Source organism: Centroberyx gerrardi, chromosome 13, assembly GCF_048128805.1.
Source record: "Centroberyx gerrardi isolate f3 chromosome 13, fCenGer3.hap1.cur.20231027, whole genome shotgun sequence".
Lineage (NCBI taxonomy): Eukaryota > Metazoa > Chordata > Actinopteri > Beryciformes > Berycidae > Centroberyx > Centroberyx gerrardi.
This window is the reverse complement of record NC_136009.1, coordinates 23,828,025-23,850,877: the sequence shown is the minus strand read 5'-3', so window position 1 is coordinate 23,850,877 and position 22,853 is coordinate 23,828,025. Positions and strand designations below refer to the sequence as shown.

Below are 22,853 nucleotides of genomic sequence, written 5' to 3'. Positions count from 1 at the left end.
CGCAGCCTCATCTGGACCAGGTTCCAGGCGACCTGCTGCCGTACAAACGCCCGGCTGTTCGCTGCGAGGGTGGCCTTAATGCCTGCTATAGTGAATCGGGCCTGACTGCCACAGCAGCTCAGAGGAAACCAAATATACACCGGTCGCAGCGTCGCACTCGGAGCTGTTTGATTGAGGCCCGCTGACAAGGGGGCCGGCCGCCTTGTTTGTTTGGGTTTGATTTCATCCCCGACCCTCCGTGCCGGTCACCTCGGTCCATTTACTGTTAATGATTGGACGCAGAGTTGCCGAGGGCGGGACAAGAGGGAGTAACATCCAGAGTGTGTGACACAGTTTCCCCCTCCGCCAGTTTTGTGTTCATGCCATGGCAAGTCGTCTTATACTCTGAGTCAAAGCGTCGTATTGTGGAAATAAAGTCTGAGTCACTTTGGCCAATCTAATTCGTGGAGCTGTTGTGTGATCTGTGACAGAACGGGTAAAAGTTTTCTGTATCTGTGATCTCTGTCTTTTAAAATGACTCACTGGAGTTTGGTTTGTGTCTCCCACAGCTCACCAGAGATGACTGAACACGCAGCAGCTTGGAGCATGTGACAGAAGATTACACAAACTTGGCTCGTAATGAGAAGGGTCAGCAGCGGCATATCAACTGACTCACACTCAATTTAATTACATTTGAGTACTGAAAGATGCTCTGGAAGGTTTTTCTTACAGTGGAGATTTAAACTGGGTGTTGGTCTGCTCCACTGTAATCACTATCAACAATTTTACTAAAGGAATCCCTTGCTGGGAGAAAGGGAGCGGGGGCTGCGATGTGGCCCCCAGAGCTCGGACCTCCGGACGTCCAGCTGACTCTTCCTGGTTTCGGCAGTGTGTTTGAAGATGCTGAGGACCTTCAGGCTCCGTTGTCTCCGGGCGGACTCTGCCATTCAGTGCCGTCTCTCCATTCGGGGGGTCTGGGTGTGTGCTGCCGTCCCAGGACTTCCCTGTCCCTCACCTCTCTGGGGCGAGACCTCTCCTCCCTGCTCTGCTCCTCCTGTAAGACCAATGGATCTCACATAAATAAGTCATTGGGAGACTTTGCCCCCGCGGCACACACAGACCCCAAACACAGCACCCAGAGGCTCGACAGCTACCCCCAGCCCTCCCTTCCTGTTTCCTACATGCTCTCCACCTCAGCCACCTCTCCTTCTTTCTGCTCCCCCTCCTCTTCTCTCTCCTCCGCCTCCTCGTCGTCGTCTCTATTTCTGACCTCAACCTCGCCTCTGGGGGCCCAAATGCCCCTCAACAAGACTTCCCAGCAACAGCAGAAGCTTCAGGAAGAGTATCATTCAATAAAACAAGAGCCAGCAGATGATTTCCTGCCCTGTAAGAGGGAACTGTTTCAGCTTCACAACCCACAGAGGGAGCTGTTCCATCTGGGCCAGCCCCTCCAAGCGGACCGAGGCCACCCATGTCCAGACGGCACCCAGTCCCCTCTTCACTCCCCCAGGCTCCAGGACACGGCGGGGGACCAGCAGGGCCAGCCGTGCCGCTGGATCGACTGCAGCGCCACGTACGGCCATCAGGAGGAGCTGGTCAGGCACATCGAGAAGGTGCACATCGACCAGCGCAAAGGGGAGGAGTTTGCGTGTTTCTGGGCCGGCTGCGTGCGGCGCCACAAGCCGTTCAACGCCCGCTACAAGCTGCTCATCCACATGAGGGTCCATTCTGGGGAAAAGCCCAATAAATGCATGGTGAGTCTCCTTTTGTCTGGGTTGATTGTATTGAACGTTACTTTTTTGACTCTTTTATTTATCCAGGGAAGATTGACGGAGCGTGCACAGCTTTATTCAGCAACGCTCCACTTCTCACTCACACAGTTGAACACATTCACACCTGGGAGCTGCCCAGTACAACCACAGTCTTTTGCTGTTGGCCACTGAGCAGCCTCACTGGAGCAGTTGTGGGATAAAGGAAAAATTTGCCCTAAAGCACTTTAACATTGTTAAAAAAGTTATTGCCGATTTCTTTTCTGGGCCCATGTTGTTTGGTGGTGTATTTTATATTTTATTCCTGTGGATAACTGGACAAAAGCAGACAATGTGACGAGGGAAAGTAAAGTAAATAACACCTCATCACAAAGCAATTCCTGGAATGTAATAAACATCACAGATTGATGACATATAACAGTGTAAGAGTGTTGGAATTTGGATTCTTCCTTTAAGTGCCTCGTCAGTAATTGAGGGAGGAGAGAGTGTTTTTCATTCACTTCCCTCCAAATGTTGGGACTCGAGTGACATGACTGGGAGTCGAGTCAGACTCGAGTCTCAATTTCAATTGCTTCAGACTTGACTTGATGCATGAAGAGAATACTTGCGACTTGACTTGACTTGGGTTCTGGTGACTTGGGACTTGACTTTGACTTTGATGACTTGAAAAGGTTTCTAAAGTCTTGACAAAAGATCTTGTGTTTGTGTAAATGACTTAGATTGAAAGTGATGAGATTTGTTCCACCAGACGACTGAATTTAAATTCTGTTTTCTGAATTTGTATGGAATGATTGAATTTATTGAAGTTGAAACTAATGATAGAAATCAAACTCATGATGCTCTTACCAAGTTTTTATACCATTAATTAAAATGATACTGTATTGAATTTTTTTCTTTAAGATATTAGATTGATACTGGACTTGAGACTTGACATTAATGACTTGAGACTCGACTTGAGACTTGTGCCTCAAGACTTGAAACTGACTTGGGGGTTGACTTGGCACCACCCCTGCTGTGGCAACCATCTCCTTTCTACATTGCTGAAGACCATTACCTAATCCTCCCCACCTCTCTGTACACTTCAATATGCACAGGGGCCATTTTGAGGGTTAAATGGGTTCGAAAAGTATTAACTTAACTGGATTTAAATGTTTACGTCACGACTTGTTTCAGACAGTGATGAAGAGACAGTCTCACAGGGATGATCAAATGGTTTCCTCTCCTGATGACAGGTTTCCCTTACTCATGCATGCCAAAGGAAGAAAAGTGGCCATGTGCTCTGTTGAATGAATGGAGGATGTGTCTGAAGCATTGAGCATCCAAGCACCTGGTGCTCGTCCCATGGTTATTCTGACAAATACCTTAAATTAAATGAATACCTTAATTAACAACTAGAATAACGTTTTTAGTCATTGATTAGCCTAGACCCAAAAAAAGGTAAATCCACACTCTCAAAAAGATATCTTGATTGATTTATTTTACATGTTACAGCTTGTATATGTTTTATTTGAAACCAAATAAATAAATAATCAATCAAAATATCTTTTTTTTAGAGTGTGGATTTCCCTTTTTTGGTTTTTGAGTTAAGTCTATTTGAAACTGACGCACCAAAGAAGCCTTATTTTATGTCCATTTTCTTACCCAGCATATGGACTTTCTTAGTCTTTTGTTATTGATTAGCATAAAATGTAGTATATAGATTATATTCAGTGATATAAAAGCAGACTTCCACTGCAGTGATGTCTAGACAGATGTATTCTGACTGTCACTTTACAGTTGACCATAAATCATTCACCCCAAGCCCAGTGTAAACTAACTGATTCACCCTTTAGCAGTGTTGTGGTGAAGAAAAAGACAAGACAAAGACTTGACTCAGTAAAGACTGGGGCAAGACCAAGAATAAAGGCAGTTGAGACCAAGACCAAGAGCAACAAGTCAAGTTTTCTTAGACTGAGAGATGAATAGTACACAAATCTTTTAAAAACTTCCCATCCTGTAGAAGCTTTGTCTGCTCCTACAGAGAAAACTCTTTGACCAGCATCTGCCTGTTCAGGGTTTTCAACAACCTGGTCAAAAAGGCTTTTTGAAATATGCAGGCTGTCTTTGGAGGATGAGGAACTATTTAAAAAAAAAAAAAAAAAGATAATAAAAGAAAAGCATATGAATTTCGAGAAATTCAAGGCCTATGTCCAAGATCAAGACAAGACCAAGACGAGACCGAGACCATGAGGTTTCTGCATTAAGAGTCCCAGCGCTGCCCTTTGGGCCCCAGCGTAGCATCGTACTCCATCACTTCTGTCATGAGTCATATTCTGAAACACAACCTGGGCGAATCTCGAGGGCTGAACACGTCTGTCCCATGATGACCTCGTGTTTGGAGCCAAGTCCCTCTCCCTCAGCCTGACGCCCGAGTGAGTAACTCCCTCTGTAAATCCCCGGCGACTCCACCGCTGTCATCATGCTGAGCCTCCAATTAGTAATTCATTCAGAAATTTAAACTCAGGGACACGTTTCCTATTAAATTGAATTAGTTCATTAAAATGACCTAATCTGTTGCCACCTTGTAAATATGTTACTGTGGAGTGTTGCCTGCTAACAGATTAATAAGATTAAACAAACAGTGAAAAGCATCACCACAAAAACGACTTATTAGTCACACTTGAAATACGTCATGATCCACATCACGATGTGGAAGGAGTCATTTCGTTTTCATAAGCCACTCAGGCCAACGCATGAAAATTAAGTCATTCCTAATGCGGCAATGGAAAATGAATATTTCTTATGAATATAGTCAGTGTCTGTTAATGGATCCAGACTTATTTACCGGCTAATAACGTCAAGTCTCAGATTTGAGAGAGGTATTATTCAGGCCATAAACAAGAAGTTCCCAAGGCGTTTGCAAATGAATCGTGGAAGAATCATCCATGCATGTTTTAGGGTGTTGGATCGACATTTTTGGATCTTGCAGATTGTTCTGAACATATGGAGGCAGTATATGTGTCACAGCTTTAATGGGGAATAATATTTGAATTAAAAAAAACATATGACTCCAACACAATAAATTATAATAATCTGAAGAAATAACTTCATACTAAATCTAAACCTGCAAGATCAGAGAAATACAGAGTGAGGAATAATGTATAGTAGGTTGGATGTTATCGAAATTCATGCTTATATCAGCCGATTGGTATGTGAAACTAAAGGGAAGAGCATTCTCTGGTATGAAAAGGTCCATTTTGGAAACAGGGGCTTGCTGAGAATGACATACACGCTGGCATGCCGAGGAAATAAAGTACATAAACTATTTCATCTGAGAGCTTAGATAAAAGCTGGGCTTAATTTTCGACTCCGCGAACGACATGAGAAATGTGTTTCTTCTTAGGAGGCATATATAATCGCATGGATATAGTTTCATTTGTTTTATTTTTTCATAGGCTTTTAACTGTGGTAGCCATGGGGTAAATTGTAACGGGCAAGATTGAACGCACATGCAGGCTCTCGCAGTTCAAACGCTTCCTTTCAAAAAACTCAAAACGAAGGTACCTGATGCTCAGTTGGCATAAAGTCGCATAATACATAATGTTTGAGTTGAAATGCTTATGGGATTATTTGATTATTCTGATATGCAATGTGTTATATCCTCAATTTCCCAGGACATGAGGTACAGTATCTTCATCTAAGATATCAATGTGTGTGTGTGTGTGTGTGTGTGTGTGTGTGTGTGTGTGTGTGTGTGTGTGCTTTTGTGCTTTCAGGGAGCAATTACATCAACAATGCACTGCCGTTGGTTACAGATGACTTATTTCGTACATATGTTTGTGTGTGTGTGTGTGTGTGTGTGTGTGTGTGTATCTGGGCACCTGTATTTCTATGTGATTGATGTGGACATAAATACAAAATGTCAGTATTTCAGCTGGTGATCAACACTGCAGTATTTTTCAAGTGTTGCTGTTCACTTCTGGTTGTTATACAGGCGCTTTTGAGCCTTGGATTAATTAATCATCATGATGCAACGTACTTTACTTTATGTTAACGCTTGTTAAACTAAATGAGCTGGGTGACATTTATTGACTCATTAGCGAGACCAAATAAAACACTGGAATGAACATGAGGTAGAAAAACAGTCTCTCTATTTCCCTCTGGACTGGTTTGAAAGGATGAAATACATTATACTCTCGGTCTACAGTATGAGAATCAGACCCAGGTCAAATAATATTTTAATAAATCAATTTTAGAAACAAAGCATTGCCTGTAATTCATCTATCAATATCTCTAAAACTTAGGGGATGCATCTTATCTACCTTAAGTTACATATTATCATTTAACAAATACAATAACCTGCCTTAATTTTCACATTGTAAGAATAGGTGTCACTTTTTCCACAATAAGACATTTGCAAATAATTCTTAGTGTTTGTTTCAATCTACTTGAAATACCAGATGTGTTCGGATCAGGACAATATAGGTAGAGTCAGCCAAGTTGTCAATCATAGAAAAGTATATTGAATTGACTTTAACATGCTTTCCTGTGATTATCTAAATTTGATTTCACTGTTTGTATTATTCTGTGTGGCAAACTCTTCCCATTTAGTATTCCAGGTGGTTTAAAACAAACACTAAGAAATATCTCCATATAAACTTCTGTCTGACTCAGATCTGTTATGAACACATTGCTAAATTTGAAATCTATGTGATTTAAGAGAGCGAGTTGCCTGTTACTAAGTGTCTCATATTTCAGTGAAGTTACAGCACTATAAAAGCATGGTATGGCATGCAGTGTGTGCTGTAGCTGCCTGTAGGCACCAGACGAGCTGCCTGCCTGCCTGCTGACTGTGTGATATTTGCTTCTTGTCTGGCTCCAGTCCAAGAGAAACGCTTTTACCAGAACCTACCACAGCTTCTCACATCACACGCTTTACTCTGTGTGTGTGTGTGTGTGTGTGTGTTTGTGTTTATCTGCGTGTCATGTCTTACGTGTGTGTGTGTCTGTATCCATGTGCATGAGTAAGCGCACATGTATATTTTACATTACATGTCCATACTCAGTGTGTATGTCATAGTTCTGTGTGTACATGAAGAGTTCAGTTCCAAAATGCTATTTATCCATTTTGGGGAGAAAATAACACCTGAAGTTCATCATTCAATATCCTAAAAGGTAGAGGATCCGGTCTGTTCAAGTGATACAATTCTGTCAACCAACAACTTAAAGGGGCAATAAGTAAGGGTTTTTTTTTTTTACCGCCCCATAGCACAAAATGACCATAATATATCTGTGGGAGGCTGATATGGTTGTTGATCAATACCAGTGACTCAACGATTACTTCACCAGGTGCTGAAATTTGTGGCTTTCAAAACTCACTTTCTGGCCCGTAATCTGTTTTGGAACAAAAACTCCCCTCCATTGGAATTTAAAGACACTCCCACAAGTCATAGATTACTTAATGCCCCCCTAAATTTTGTGCTATCAGTCATTTTGTCAGAGTAGTTGTCACTGTTATTTTCAAATGGTGGATGTGTCATTTTGGTATGAAGCTCTTTCTATTTCCCTGCTGTCAGTTTGAAGGCTGCACCAAGGCGTTCTCTCGTCTGGAGAACCTGAAGATCCACCTGAGGAGCCACACAGGAGAGAAACCCTACATCTGCCAGCACCCCGGCTGCCTCAAGGCCTTCAGCAACTCCAGCGACCGGGCCAAGCACCAGCGCACCCACCTGGACACGGTCAGCAGCACCCATGTTACACCTGTCTGACGGACTGTACTTGACATAGAAAAAGCACCTTACAGTACCATGAGTGCATACATTTATAGCAAGGGTGACCCAATCAAACCCTTAACCCCCAGCAATGTTAGTGCCCTGCTTTACCCATTGAGCCATAGGGACCAGCACTTAAATCACACAATACTGACACAGCATTTTCATCATTTATATAATTTATATAATTTATATACACCATCTGTCCTTAAATACTCAGGATTACACATTATAACTCAGGAGTTTTTCTTTCTCTATTATTTGAATATTTGTGCAAGACCGTATATAGGGTATGTGGTGTAAACTGTGCACATTCAGAAATGCAGACACACACACACACACGCACAAATCACTTTAATTGGTAGTGCCACTCTCCCCTACTACTCCCCTCTTTTCCCCCTTCTCTATAATTGCATGACATACAGTCAAAACACTCCTTAAGATTGTGTAACTAGATACCTACTGCAGATTTATTCTATAAACCACAGTTATTTTTACTCTTACTGACAAGTGATGAGGATTTAGTGGTAATCCAGCAAATCAGATCTCCTCTTACATGGATAAGATAGAGCTGTACGTTGCCCTCCACTGGTATTACAAGAGGGAAAAGTCATTTTCTCCTTTTTGTGGTTTCGCACCGGCTAATAGAGGCTTTTCAGTTGCGTCACAAATCTGCTATCAGCCACGTCTGGAGCCATCATGGAGGTCCAGTGGAGAGCTGGCTGTGTGCAAATAATGTCTAAATATATAACAACCGGGCTAGAAAATGAGAGATACTTGAAAAAGCTTGTTGTGGTGTGAGTCTAGGTCAGTTCAGTAACGTTCTAAGTAAAAGTGAATAGTGTGATCAGGTGGATTTGTTTGCAAATGTAGGTTACAGTGACACGGTAAACTGTCTTATCTTTAGCCCTAGTCTCTACCCCAAAACACTCTGAAGTGTAGCTTGAGAAGAGTCAGCTCAGTTAACCTGAACAAACTGTTGGCTTTCGGTGGTCAATCTGGAATTTGTCTCAGATTTGAACGACAGGGGGTTTAGCCCTGCATGAGGAAGAGGAGAGGGCAGGTAAACACTAGTCCTGCGGGGATCTGAGCTGCTGCCCAGAGAGACAAAACCATAAGAGGGAGATGGTGCCAAATATACCGCAGAGGGGTATATTTGGTGTCCTGGTGCCAAATCTATGTTAGAGTAACTGCATGCAGTGAATCCACACATAAGATATTCTGCAAAATATTGATTTTAACCCATACCATAAAATAAAGACAGGTTATTGTTTTTTAATTGGTATGCTTCAAACTGTAGGACCCAATCGCTACAAGATTCAAAACACTTCAGAGATTGCATAAGATCGCATACTTACATACTGATTGCATTGTTGTGTTTTCATAAACTCTTATCTCACTCCATCTGGTTAAACCCAGATTAATGAAAATGGGGAAAACCTGTATTACTTGGCAACAAATCCACGGAAATGATCTGATGATTACTAATTTATATTGATGTAGTTGTTTGACAGAATTAGAAAAATATGAGCGCTTTGTGAGGTGACACCGCTGCAGTACATCCAGGAACTGAACCTACTACTGAACTTTCATTTCAACTTAAATGTTGACAGACCCTTATATATATATATATATATATATATATATATATATATGGGAAAAACTGAATGTTTTCATCCCAGAATGCTACTGTTTACAGTATAACCACACTGGAAAAAAAGTAGTCCCTGATGTTTATTATTATGCTGTATATCTCATTTTGGAATTAAACTCTTCAGCTGCAACCCTGTTTTGCTTCATGTAAGGACAGAAATTTGTTTGCTACCAGAAGGACGCTCTTTGAAAACAGGAAATTATCTAAAAAAAACTGGGTTGTGGTACATGTAAAAGCACCAACCTTAGGCAGCTTCTTTTTTGCTTTTATCTAAGACATGCTATCTGTGATTTAAAAACCTTTGCTATATAAAGGTATATTCAAGCTACAAAGGATTTACTTGCTTGAATAAATCATTAGTATATAGAATAAAGGTAGCTGAATTTGCTTTTTCACTTTATGAATGAATTGATTTAACAATGAATTTAACCTCAGTTGATGCTACAGTAGAACAGGAGAAAGTACTCAGTCTTTATTAGCTGCTTTTTGTACATAAACATGACAAAACATCTCAAACTGAACTGTTCCTCTTGACTGTTTTCTCTCTCCCCTTTCCTTACGCAGACAGATGAAAGGTAAAGTACATCATTCAGCTGAGGACCACATTATGTAAAATGTTGACATAACCTGGATAGCCTTCCTTTCTCTGTTAGTTCAGTTGTCACGCTAAGCAACCAGATCTAAAATATTTGTCCTAAATATTTGTATATATAATACACAAGGCTACTTTATAAAGCGTTACACCTGTAAACCATCTGGTTGTGACTCACAGTCACCTAAACTGTATTTGTATTATTTGTAAACACAGTTATACTTGAACTTATTTGACCCCATATCCAGTGTTAGTGTATAATCTTCATCAGGTGGTGAACATTGGGATGTACGCCTGATTTCCAAAATGCTATATATTGATTTTTTGGGAAAAAATATACGTGAAGTTTATCATTCAATATCTATAAAATATTCAGAGGATGATACAGTCTGTACCGTTTTGTCAACAATGGTTTACAGGAAAAATCCATCCTAACACACTTACCCTAACATACTGGTGATGTAGCTTGTTGTTGGCGTGTTTTTCTGATTCCTGTGGATAACTGTCCAAACATAGACAACGTGACGTCATGTTGAGATACTGTCAGCAGCTACAGTGGAGTTTAATAGCAGAAAATTTATCAGCGATCGTAAACATCAACAGTAAATGTCAGGTTTTAGTGTCAGTCCCTCAGAATCAAAGAGCGAGGGCTTCTTTCTAGACTCGCCGTTTTGCACCGAGGTTCAACAATCATACAGGGAGAAATCCATCATAGAAGAGGCAGAGAGACCTCCACTGACAGCAGCCTCAATAGACCAGAATGCAATGCAGCAACAAGACATGTTGAGTTTTGAGTACGGGGCTTGCTTGTCTTGACTGGAAAAACTCTCACTCCACTAACGCTATCGCTCTCTCCAACCCACAGCTGAATGTTCTCTTGAGGTTGTCAAAAGGTATTGTGGGAAATGTAGGAAATCTACACCGAAGTAGAAGTAGATGAGGCAGGTTGAGGGAGAGTGGCTACACCAAAAAAAGTAAATTACAACACTTCATCACAAAATAACTCCCAGAATGCATTGAACATCACAGCCTGATGATATATAACAGTGTAAGAAGATGTGAGGGTGGATTTTTCCTGTTACCTACAAGCCTTTAAAAGGTGCCATGATTCATTTCCATTTTGTAAGAGAAGGTGTCATGTTTTTAAAATGATGGATGTCTCATTTTTAGAACATAAACACACACACACACACACACACACACACTTCAGAGCACAGTACTTCCCTCTCTCGTCTGCGCCTGTGTTCACTCTCTCCTCTGCTTGTTGTGGTCGTTCTCAGAAGCCGTACGCCTGTCAGATCCCAGGATGCACCAAGCGCTACACGGACCCCAGCTCGCTACGCAAGCACGTCAAAGCCCACTCTGCCAAGGGGCTTCAGGAGCGGGAGATGAAGGTACCAGCAAGATTCACATTTCTAGTTTTTGGAGATTTAGCTGAGGCTCTTATCTGGAGCAACTTACAGCGAGTGCAACAGCAGATGACGATTAATTCCCAGATCAACAACATTACAAGGAGCCAACAGCTGTAACAAAATATTCCCATGTCTCTAGAATTAGATTAGATTAGATTAGATTAGATTAAATATGGCTGCAAGTAGTAATAGGATACATCAAAGAAGAAGAGGATATAAATATGAATATATAATAGCCAAGGGGATTATGTAAACTAGGGTTAGACCGATATATCGGTATGCTGATTATTTATTATCGGCCAGTCATGTCATCTTCCTCCCTCACCTCAGCTACAGAAAACTGTAAAATCTGAAATTAAATGTTATTTTCTTTGCACACTACATATATTCTTTTAACTGTTCAGTAAACTACACTAGAGTTTCCCCTACAACTGAATAGGTGGTGGGTCATGAGCTGCTAACCCTAATGCTAATCTCATTAGTATTGGTTTCAGTATCTTTGTCTTTTTTGGCATGAAAATGGTCAGATTTAAAGATAGTGATTATTGGCACGCAATATTGGCTATCGGCAGCTTCAGTGCAAAAATATTGGCATCAGCCTTCAAAACCCAGTCAAACCCCAATATAAACACGCTCAAACCGACAACTCCAAAACTCTGACATTAAAGTAGAAATGATGTATTGACAGGATGTGCAAAATAGCAGCAGTAGCAACAGCAGCAGAACTTACTGACAGATAAGGCAATGTGAGATTTGCGCCTTATGAAAATATAGAGAATTCCATATAACAATGAGATGAATATGACAGTATGAGAAAATATAATCTGTGAAGGATTGCAGCATACATACATGTGCTCATATGACAGAGACGTGCCAATAAGAGCTGGGTGGGGGGGGGGGGGGGGGGGGAAGTGGGGTAGAAAAGGATTTTATCTTTCTAATTCAATACAAATAGAGGAGGAAGATAGAGGAGAGGGGGATATGATTTGGGGGGAAATGAGGACAAAACATTGGAGCGAGAGAGTGAGGGAGAGCAGGAGTAGATCTAGGAAAGGAGAGAAAGAGGGGAGGAGAGAGAGAGAAAGTGAGTATGTTTATGATTCAGTAGGATGAAATACAACAAAACACAGTATTACACACACTCCCTGGAAGTCAGAATAGGGAGCCTATTGTTCGCTGTTATCTGGGCCTTGTTTGTTTTCTATGGACCATAAGTGACATTGGAGCTCTCTGTGTATTCCCATGCCTTGTTTGATTTAAACAGAACCACGTGTGCTTGTAAGTTGTGACATGGCTAACACGCCCTGGACTGCAGTAATCCCTGTGGGGCTGGATGGGACTTTGAAATATCAAACACGCACTTCATGAATTCATCTCCTTACAGTTTTGCGTTTCTTCAAACTGACAGCTATTGAAGTCCATATCTTCATAAACATCGGTTTGGATGAACATTTTTGGCTGATTATTCATACCTTTTTTGTGGTTCTTGGGTGTCCTTCGCGAGTTTCTTTCGAGTCCTGGAGCTGTCGATGAATTGTTTTGGAAACTCCTGGGGGATGCTCTGTTAGCGCTGGATAATGAAGTAAATTGTTTTGCCTTAACTTTGTTAGAACATTTTGGAATAATATTGCCTAACAAGGTTTCTGGATCTTGTACCACATGAAGCTGAATCACAAAGCAAAACAAGAACCAGGCATCTGGTACGAGCATCATCTCTTTGAGAGCGAACAGTAGAAAACCCTCCTGAGGAAAATACGCGGCATCTTCAATTAATCAATGCAATCTCCAGAGAGAATAAGTGAATCTTTTCAAAATGTAGCTTCATGGGAGTTGTGCTGCCCAACAGCAAAATATGTTACATTGGAAGACAACTAGACTACAGCTTTAATGTGATTACACTCATCTTTACACGCAAGCAGGAAACCTCACATGCTCACACACGTGCACGCATAAAACTAAATGGACCATATCTCTCTTGATAAGCGTTTTTCTCTCAACTCTATCTATGAACACTACCAGTCAAAAGTTTGGACACACCTGATTCAATGTACTATGTTTTTAATTCTCTTAAAGCCACTTTGATCTAGTGCCTTATCCTAAAATGCTTGAAATGAGTTTCTTCGACAAATATAAATAGTGAAGCTGATGCCTATGTATGAATTTCTTTCCAAAGCCTTTGCCTTTCCATCAAGGCAAAGGGCGGCTACTTTAAAGAATCTAAAATATAAGATAGTTTTGATTTGTTTAACACTTTTTTGGTCGCTGCATAATTCCATTTGTGTTATTTCATAGTTTTGATGTCTTTACTATTATTCTAAAATGTGGAAAATAGTAAAAAATAAAGTAAAATGCGTGTGTCCAAACTTTTGACTGGTGGTCTAAGTATCTGTGTATTATCTGTTTGACAGGTTCAAGTTCACTCCATGCTGGAAAGTGACTTGCTGAGTGACTGTCTGGCCAGGCAGCATCTCCACTGCTCCGCCTCCCACCGGGGCGACGGCTCCCCTCTACCTGGCTTGGACGACTTCACAGGTACGCACAGACGCAACAGTAGCGAATGCGGTGGAAATCTGCATTTAGCCTCCCACACGTCTCTGGAAATGAATAAAAACAAAGAAAGGGGTAATAGACCAAACACCTGGGCCGTTAAGCTGTCTCTTTCATTTTCTCCCATGGCCTCATTTGCTCCTTTCCTCTCCCTCCTCTCCCATTCCTCCGATGATAGCTCATCATGCCAGTGTTTACCTTGTCCAATTACCGGGCACTGACTGCGGGCGAGTTGGCCCTCGCCCCGCCTGTCCCTCAGCTTCTCCAAAACCGGTTTTCCAGCCAACCTCTTTTTCTTTCCTTTTCAATGGCTGAACCGGGATCAAGAAACTGTCAGGTACACTGAGGCTCAGTTGGCAAAGGCGGGGAGAGAGTGTCCAGGAGAGCTGTCCATGTCTATTACTTCAGACTACTTGCAGTTTTACCCAGAAGACTTTGAGGGAAAAGCCTCAAACGGCACACTACAAGCTATGTTTATTCAGGGTGAAACAAGCGTGTCAGTGTTTAATTTTGAAAATGCCTCAAGAGGGCTGTGTTCTTATCAGCGATGGCCAAATCTTATACCATAAAACCTGTTGGCTGGCTATTATGTATATGTGTTTTTATGTATGTATGTATCTGTGTATGTGTATGTGTGTGTGTGTGTGTGCCTGGTGACATGTGGTATCATCATCAGCTGCCCTAAACCTCAGTCCGAGCCAAGTGTTGAAAGCCCTCCTGATGGTACACAGGTATTTATTACGGCTTTAACGGATGGTTTTCGTCTCTCCTGCAGGCGTGTACGGCAGCGCCGGCTCCGTCCACAACAGGCTGAGCTCGGAGTTTCTCCCTCCGCCTGCAGACTCCTGCTCCAGGTATCCGGGCTTAGAGGGAAACTTCAGCGCCAGCAGCCCTCTGTCTTCACTGACGAGCCCAGCGAGCATGAGAGAGGGGTGAGTACCAGGCCCGGGGTGACGCTCACACAGGTCAATATGCAGGTGGATCGATCGGGGTTGCAGGAAATGTGTTGCATCCCAAAAAGTCTTTTATTTATCCCCAAAGTCTATTATTCATCACCACAGCCTTTTATTCATCCTCAAAAAGTCATTTATTTATCCCCAAAGTCTATTATTCATCACCACAGCCTTTTATTCATCCTCAAAAATCTTTTATTCATCCCAAACTTCTTTATTCATCCCCAAACTCTTTTATTCATCACCAAAGTCTTTTATTCATCACCAAAGTCTTTTATTTATCCCAAAACTCTTTTATTCATCCTAAATTTTTTTTCATCCCAAAATTATTTGATTCATCCCCAAACTCTTTTATTCATCACCGAAGTCTTTTATTCATCCCAAAACTCTTTTATGAATCTCAAATCTCTTTAATTCATCCCAAATCTCTTTTATTCAACCCAGAACTTGACCAGTGAGCAGCTTGCCTGGAGCAGTTGGAGGTTCAGTGTCTTGCTCAAGGGCATCTCAACACTAGTTGTTGTGGAAGAGGCTTTCTGGCTCATTTTTCCCACTCAGAATTTCCATTCCAGGGATTTGAACCAATGACTTTCTGTTCATGAACCTGCTTCTCTAACCTCTAACTAACTAACTCCGCTAAATCCATATTTTAGTTTGTACCAGATTTGTTCCCTCTTTAGAGCACTTATTTAAAGTCACAATGAAAAGAAATATGACTTTTTCACTTTGTTTTTATAATGTAGACCTACTGAACAATAAATGCCAAAAAAAATCTGTTTTAATATTCTTGTATTTTCATGTCAAAATCCCTTCGCTATTATTTCCTGGAGTATTTTTAGTGGTTACTTCCTGGCGTACCTGTAGGGGAACATAAAAATCCCAACCAATAAAGTGTTCACCCCCAAAAACGATGTTTCCTTTTCCTAAAACATCATGGTTTGCATCACAGCGGCTGTAATTTATTAATTTTAAAGAATCTAGAATTTGTGACAGCACAAGATTATGCACAAAGCTTTTTTGAACTTCTGAACAATCCTTCCCAGCGTTTTGTTTCGCTCCAACATCCTGTCTCAACCTGGAATACGCTGAATTAGGGAAGCAGACACCATTGAAATTACGTTTCCTTGAGACTTTGAAGATTTCACAGTCACTTTGCTTCGCTTCTCTCTTGTCTGGAAAGCACATGCCCAGAAATAGAGACAGTGATGTGTGCTTATGCTTGAATAGACCAGAGGCATTATCACCAGAGATGGAGTTATGGCTTTGTGGTTGCTCTGATTGGGTAGCTGAAGGCCGCAGAACTTATGTGTACTGTAAACTGAGACAAATTTTGTCTAGCCCAGTGAAAAAGTAAAAGTGAGACTAAAAAGATGCAGCTGAAAAGCTCCAGGCCAGCGGTTTCTGGACAATAAGGCGTCCAATCATAATCGTAATCTAACTGTTACTGGCACGGCACAAACAATAAAGGTAGTCTATCCAGGAGTAAGAGAGAGCCAATTTGACATTTGTGAGGTTTTAACAAATGATATAAATCTATTTTGCACAAAATTTTGCAAGAGTTCGCCCAATATTTCCACTTGTTTTCAAACATCCTTCAAGTCTTGTCAGAGATGTTGAGATGAACAATGGCTTTCCTCAACCACATTAATTCAAAATTAAAAAAAGACTTGAAACTGCATTATATAGTCATGCCACTGTAGCACTGTGTACTGTGTGAGTGCAGGCTTCCCGTGGGCCTTGAAAATGCTTGAAAGTTGGTGGATTTAAAAAAAATAAAATAAAATAAGGTCTTGATGGCTTTTAAAGTATTCGATTTTTTAAAATTAAAATATAGCACCAAAAAATTCATCAATATGCTTCACCTCTCTCTGTTCTATAGCATAAAATCTTCAAATCCTTAAGAAAACCCTGTGATGGAGATTTGTGTAGATCCAGCAGCAGTGTTCAGTTTTAAATTGAATGATTTCACAAAGATTTCTTGACCTGACAAGCTCATGAGTATAAAATGAGGAGTCTATGATGTCTAATTTTGTCCTGTGGCATGTCTTACCCCCAAAACATGCCAAATTTAAGTCCTTCAAAACCTTGAAAGTCACTGAAAGGTTCTTGAATTTGATGTCCAAGTGAGTGTGGGAACGCTGCGTGTTTGTGTGTGTGTTCGAGATCTAACTGTACCTGCCTTGATGCAGCATCTCTGGGCCTCGTCGCCTGAGAACGCGCAGCCAGAGCCTCCGTGAAGTTCTGCACAGTCTGTCCATTGACGTCTCTTTATAGAGACCGAGGATGTCAAAGAATCCCGCTGCTGCCCGCAGAACACGCCGGCCTGCCAAAGCCAATACCAGACAAGCACTTGTTTTTCCCCCAAATGACTTAGCGAGACGTTAAACACGTGAAAGTAAATTATCTTTGCTTCGCGGCGCGGCCGGCATCGAGCTCTGACCTCATAGCCAGGCGCGTGTTTACCCTGGCCGGGACGAGGCATTTCGACTTCTTTTAATTATTTAATACTAGAGGGATTCAGACGGCCGCCTTAAAGCTCGTCCATCAGCGCGTATTTGTGATGTGTAGTGTTTGTGTGTTTTGTGGTCAGGGGGGAAGGAGGCCGGGATTGGCTTTTGGAGCTGGATATCCATCAGATACAGGAAGACTAACTGGGATGGCTCTCGCAACAGAAAGGCTGTTATACATTCGGAGGAAGGAGAAGTAATGGAGTTTACTTTGCAGAAGCTCAGAGTGACACGGGATCCAAATAGCTGGTTTAACCGAAAATGTTTGACATCCCCTGACATTTTTACATTTATTGTATTTCTCACATGTAATAAATGTAATGTCTCTAAGTGCCTGACTGGTAGCACCTTAGACTCCACTAAATCTCCGTCTGTATTACAGACAATCAACTATGATCTCTGGGCTCCGGTAAATCTATATCGCAGAAATACTCCAGTCTGGATACACACTGATGCTTGAATAAGGATGGCAGCTCTTCCTAGCCAAAGCTGAAAACAGATTAGTTTTGATTGCACAGGCTGGCACCTATGGGGAACCAGCTCATCCCCTCCTGTGATCCAACCCAAGTGTGCTGCTGTTGAAAAGCAGCCGTGGATTAAGGCACGGTTGCATATAACGTACATACAGGATAAACAGTGTGATGACAAAGTAAGATCTTAAATGCTGCATGAAGGATTCCTCTCATTCCAGATATGAGGGAAGGCAGCTGGCTGTAGTTATCTAGAGAGAGAGAGAGGGAGAGAGAGAAAGAGTGATGAAGGGGTTTAGCCGTAAAAATATGACCAGTGTAGCTGTTTCCTGAGGTTGTGCTGACAGCCTCTCCCTCCGGCCCGGGCGCTCTGTTAAACTCATGCGTCTCAGAAGTTTGGGCACACCGACCGCAAAACGACAGATCGAACCAGCAGGCCGCGCATGGCAGCGCTCAGACATCCCAGCTATGTTGTTGCAACGTTGCAAGAATGTAAGCGACGGAGCAGACGCCGGTTGTTTATCCTTAAGGTCAGCTCCATACGAGCTAGATGATCATTCTGGGGCCGTCGAGGGGAATCCAGAGAAGTGTTGAATTCTTGGGGCTCGCAGTCATCATGGCAAAGCCGTGCACATTCATTTCAACAGCCGTAGTATATCAAAGCACACTTTGTTTACATAACCTTATACAAAGCCTGGTCTTTATTACCTTGGGAAGCCGCAGCCATCTGTAAGTTATATCAGTTTGCGTTTCAGAAAGTCCTTCTGATTAATTTTGGCTTTTATTGTATTTCTCCTCTGAAAACAGAGACTGTTAAATTTAATGTAATGTCATTTGACATGGGAAATGGGTAATAAAGGGAACTGGGGAAGATAAATGATAGATATGTAAAGAAATCTCCAAACATTTCCTTTTTTTATAGCTGGTCAGAAGTGAGTATAGAGGGCACACGGGCCAGCAGCCATCAGTATCTCTGACAAGGCCTGGCTTGTTTATGAAGCCCACTAAAACCCCTCCAGCAGAAACCGAGGCCACTTGGCTCCCTGGGGACCAATACGCTCAGTACATCATCCAGCACAGTTCTCAGGCCCAGAGAGCGAGCGCTTTGAAGGGGGGAGAAACTCAAATACCGTACTGGGGGGTTTAAGCTGCATATCTCCTTGGAGAGAGATTCCATTGCCTTTTTTTTTCTTCTTTTCGACTTGGCTCCACTGACTCATTCGTTTCCATGTTGAGTCAGTGCTGTTTGTGCACAGTCAGCACATTCTTGCAGCGTAGCGATGGATACAGCTCTCTACAAAGCCCGCCTATATAACCCCCCCCCCCCCCCCCCCCCCCGAGGTGAAAATGTTTCCTTATAAGTTGAACTGTGAGTGTGAGTTTGTGTTTATATGTTTGTGGCTGGTAACACTTGTGGAGCTCGTGAAGAACAGTGCCAGCTGTGGCTATCTGAATAAACTAACTTAAAAACACTTGGGCTCAGTTGCACCAACACAGTTTCATGTAATCTGGGATTTGTGGCAATCAAAGTTTAAATTTGTAAAGTGAAAATAAGTAAACCTATATTTAAAATTAACCTAAGATATGTTGCACAATTTAAATTTAACCATAGTTTAAATGAGTTAAACCAAAATTATAGCAGTTGCCTAACAAAAACAAGGCGCTAAGGAAAAAAAAGCAATAAGAAAAAAAGAAAAAATATTCCCAGGCTGCTCACATGATACTCTGTTAAATTTGACTTGAAAATTGTTATTTTGTAATAGTTTGATTTCCTAGACAATGTTTCATTGTTGCTCTGCTCTGCTGTCTTAGCTTAATAATTAGGTTAGCAAACTAACATAATTTTTGCCAAAAGTTGTCATGGCTTGGCGAAGAAGCTCAAATTTCTCTTCTTTTGAGAAAAATCTTGCGGTCGAGTTAATGGAGCTTTTTGGTTTAGTGTCGGAGGACAAGAAAACAGACAACATCACTGTCAAGGAAAAGGACGATGTGTGGCTTCAACTGGTACAAGGAGAGGAGAGACGAGTCCCAAAGCCTGTTGGAAGAAAATGAAAACAAAGGAATTATCATAAAACTCATCTGGGTTGAGTCTGTCCCATATCTTTCTTCGAGGAACTCTCATTTTCCTCCACCCACCTCAAAAATACTGCCAATTTGAAAGTTAAATCACCTCAGCTGTCAGTTTAAAGTTTAAATTTAATCTTGCTTAGACTTAAATTAGGTTTGATGCAACAGAATTTAAACCACGATTTCATCTAGTTTAAAGGTTAATCCTTGTTGGTGCAAGCCGCCTTTGAAGTCAAGTTGTACATGACTTGTATATAATTCAGCTCATGTGGGATTGCATTGCCACAGGGACAGACTGGCAGCGTCGTTCCTACCTGCTGATGGCAGTCCAGTGAGCTCAGCAGACAGGCTGGACGCCATCAGGACGCACGGCTACCACAAAGTCTACAGCCACCAGCAAGAGCTGCTGTCAGAGCAACAAGGTACTGACAATACTCATTTAATGTGTCAATAGCCTCAGCAGATATCAGTATAATGTAGCTTTGTTCATCACTTTTATTTATTAATTCCCCTGCATATTTGTGGTATCATTCTTGTCATTCTCCCCGCCTCTTTGTGGTTTCCTCTGTGCTCCTCCTGGTCTCACTAAGGTTGTCTGTATGGAGAAGGAAAAGTGGTTCAGACAGTAAGCGATGGAGGCTTTGAACCAGCCGGTTATTTCCCAAACCCCTCTGCATCACACTCTACAGGTCAGTCAACAGCCGGACAGGTTAGAGGTTTGTCTGGCCTGGTGGCCTCAACAGTTAATGTGCACAGATACATGAATGATATGAGAATGATTTGTGGGGAATGAAAAATCATTACCTGAAGTTCATCATTCAGTTTCTCTAATAGTGGATTTAAGGATTAGAGGGTGTCAGCTATCCTTTTAAAAGTGCCATGATTTGTTTTAATTTTGTGATATAAATCATCTTGTAACAAAACTCTTGTCTCTCCTCACTATAAGACTCTTTAGAGCCTTGAGTGAAGACTTTAGCTCCAAAATTAGATTTGGAAAAGGTGACATCTACTATTACAACATGATTGACAGATGCTGAGGAACAGTATTTAACTTAGAAACTGGGTTGGAAATAACACTTTTGCAGATTGGATCCTCTACATATTCAAAATATTGATGAACTTTAGGCAATTTCTTTTCCCAAATTGATATATAGTATTTTTGGAAATGATTAAAGGTTAACAATTAAAATAAGTGGAAGTTTGATTGCCTACTCTCCTTAACAATAAAAGAAAATGCTGTGAAAATGCTACTTCTACCCTACTCTTATTTTCTTATTCCTAATTCTATACCCTATTCTAATCTTCTACCCTGTTCCTCTCTCCTCAGGGTTCGACCTGTTGCAGGACCTCCAGGGCCAGGCCGGGGGCGGCTGCTCCATCTCTCCCTGCCCAGACGACAGCTTCCTCTTCCAGGCAGGAGGCGTCGACCGCTGCCTCAGTCAGATCTATTCCATCTACCTGGACTCATGATGCAGAAACAGAAACAGAAACAGAATCACAATCACTTTATTTTGCCAAGTACAACAGATGCACAGTGAATTTGACCTGGTTAGCTGGTGGTGACACACAGGATTGACACACGAGGTGCAGGACAAAACATAGCATGACCTCACATGTGGTGCAGACAAGACGTACTGTATGACAGTAGACTAAACATAAACACACTACAGCAGGATACATTCAAGGCCGAAGAATTGTTGTGGTGTAGCAGCATTGGCAAAGTCACAGATGTGCAAAGTAAAACTCAAAAGATACATAAATGACTGATTACACAAAATACACAGATTGGAGAAACAAAAGCACAAAATGTCTTGGAGGCGGAGCTGCTCTGGAAGCAGAAATAATCTCATTGGTTGAGTCAAACGTCAGTGGGCGGGGCCAAAGAACCACAGTTTTTTGAAGTGCAAATTAGCTAACAGGCAAGTTTGAATGGCAAAGAAGGAACTCTGGTCAAAATATAAATAAAAAATATAAATGGCAATTTTTCATTTGTTCATCACCATGGTCTTCATTATATGTAAAGGTCAACAGGCTAGCTAAGTTAGATAGCTAGTTAGTCTAGTATGGCTAGTTTGAATTTGGTCAGCTAGGCTAACTAGCTAACCTAGATTACTTTGGCTAGATTGCATTTTTTCAGTTAGCAGCAAGAGTGCTATGCTTCATAATATAGCTACCTTCTCTATTGCCCCATGCATTTTTGGGGATTCAGTCTAAGGTAGGCTATAAGGTTAGCCAGAAAAACTGTGGTTCTTCACTGAGGTTTAATTCAACCAATAAGATTTCTGCCTCCAGAGCAGCTCTGCCTCCAAGACAGTTTGAGTCTTTGTTTGTATAAATAAAACTCCAATCTGTGAAGGCAGATTTTTGGCAGAAAGGGGTATCTAAAATATACTGGTTGGTAAGGTGACCCAGTATTTAGCAGCCCCCTCACTGAAAGATCCCATACAGCCATGTGACCAATGGAAGTGTCCTTGAGCAAGGCACTGAACCCTGCTCATTCATTTTAAATCGTTGTGGATAAGAGTGTCAGCTGAAATATAGTGAAAACTAGGCGGCTGGAGCGTGGCAGCACTGCCCCCTGCTGCCTGGATGAATTACCTGCCTGTGCAGAGCTGGTGCCAGTGATTCAGTCTGACTCATAAGATGAACTAATTGCCTGATAACTGTGCTAAAATGTATTCTCTACGGTTCCTCTGTGAGGGTTAAAGGCTGACCTGAAGAAAGCCCAGCCAATATTCTCAAATGTTTCCAGTAGTTAAGACAACAATCAAGACAGTAACCTATCTCCTTATTTTTTATATTGCCTTTTTGTTGCTTCTGCACACTGCATTTACATGTCTGTTGTCTAGTCTCTATCAGTGTCTTCGTCAGTTATTCTTATTTTATTACAAGAGAGAAGGAGGTGTGCATTGTTTACAGTTAGTGTCCTGCACTCTTTTCTGTCTTATCACAGAGACTTTAAGGCAAAATGACCAACCGGAAAATGTTTACACTGATTCTGTAGCAAGTGATTCTTATTACTGTCAATGTACAATGTATAGACTGTATGGAAATGGATGCATCTTTCTTTTATACCTAAATAAAAAACAATTTGTGTATGTTCTTGTTGTTGGCTTGTGTCCTGCCCAATACTGCCATCTACTGGTCGTAGAA

At 41.6% G+C, this 22,853-nt stretch overlaps 1 protein-coding gene across 1 annotated transcript; it reads left to right on the top strand.

Moving 5' to 3' along the window:
• The first annotated feature begins 687 nt into the window (after positions 1 to 687).
• On the top strand, positions 688 to 22,754 carry glis1a (GLIS family zinc finger 1a). The gene is made up of 8 exons (XM_078287737.1): positions 688 to 1,733; positions 7,304 to 7,465; positions 11,025 to 11,138; positions 13,565 to 13,688; positions 14,479 to 14,635; positions 19,989 to 20,122; positions 20,291 to 20,389; positions 21,028 to 22,754. The coding sequence occupies exons 1-8, from the start codon at positions 810 to 812 to the stop codon at positions 21,168 to 21,170; spliced, it is 1,857 nt and encodes a 618-aa protein (XP_078143863.1). The 5' UTR covers positions 688 to 809; the 3' UTR covers positions 21,171 to 22,754.
• The last annotated feature ends 99 nt before the right edge of the window (positions 22,755 to 22,853 follow it).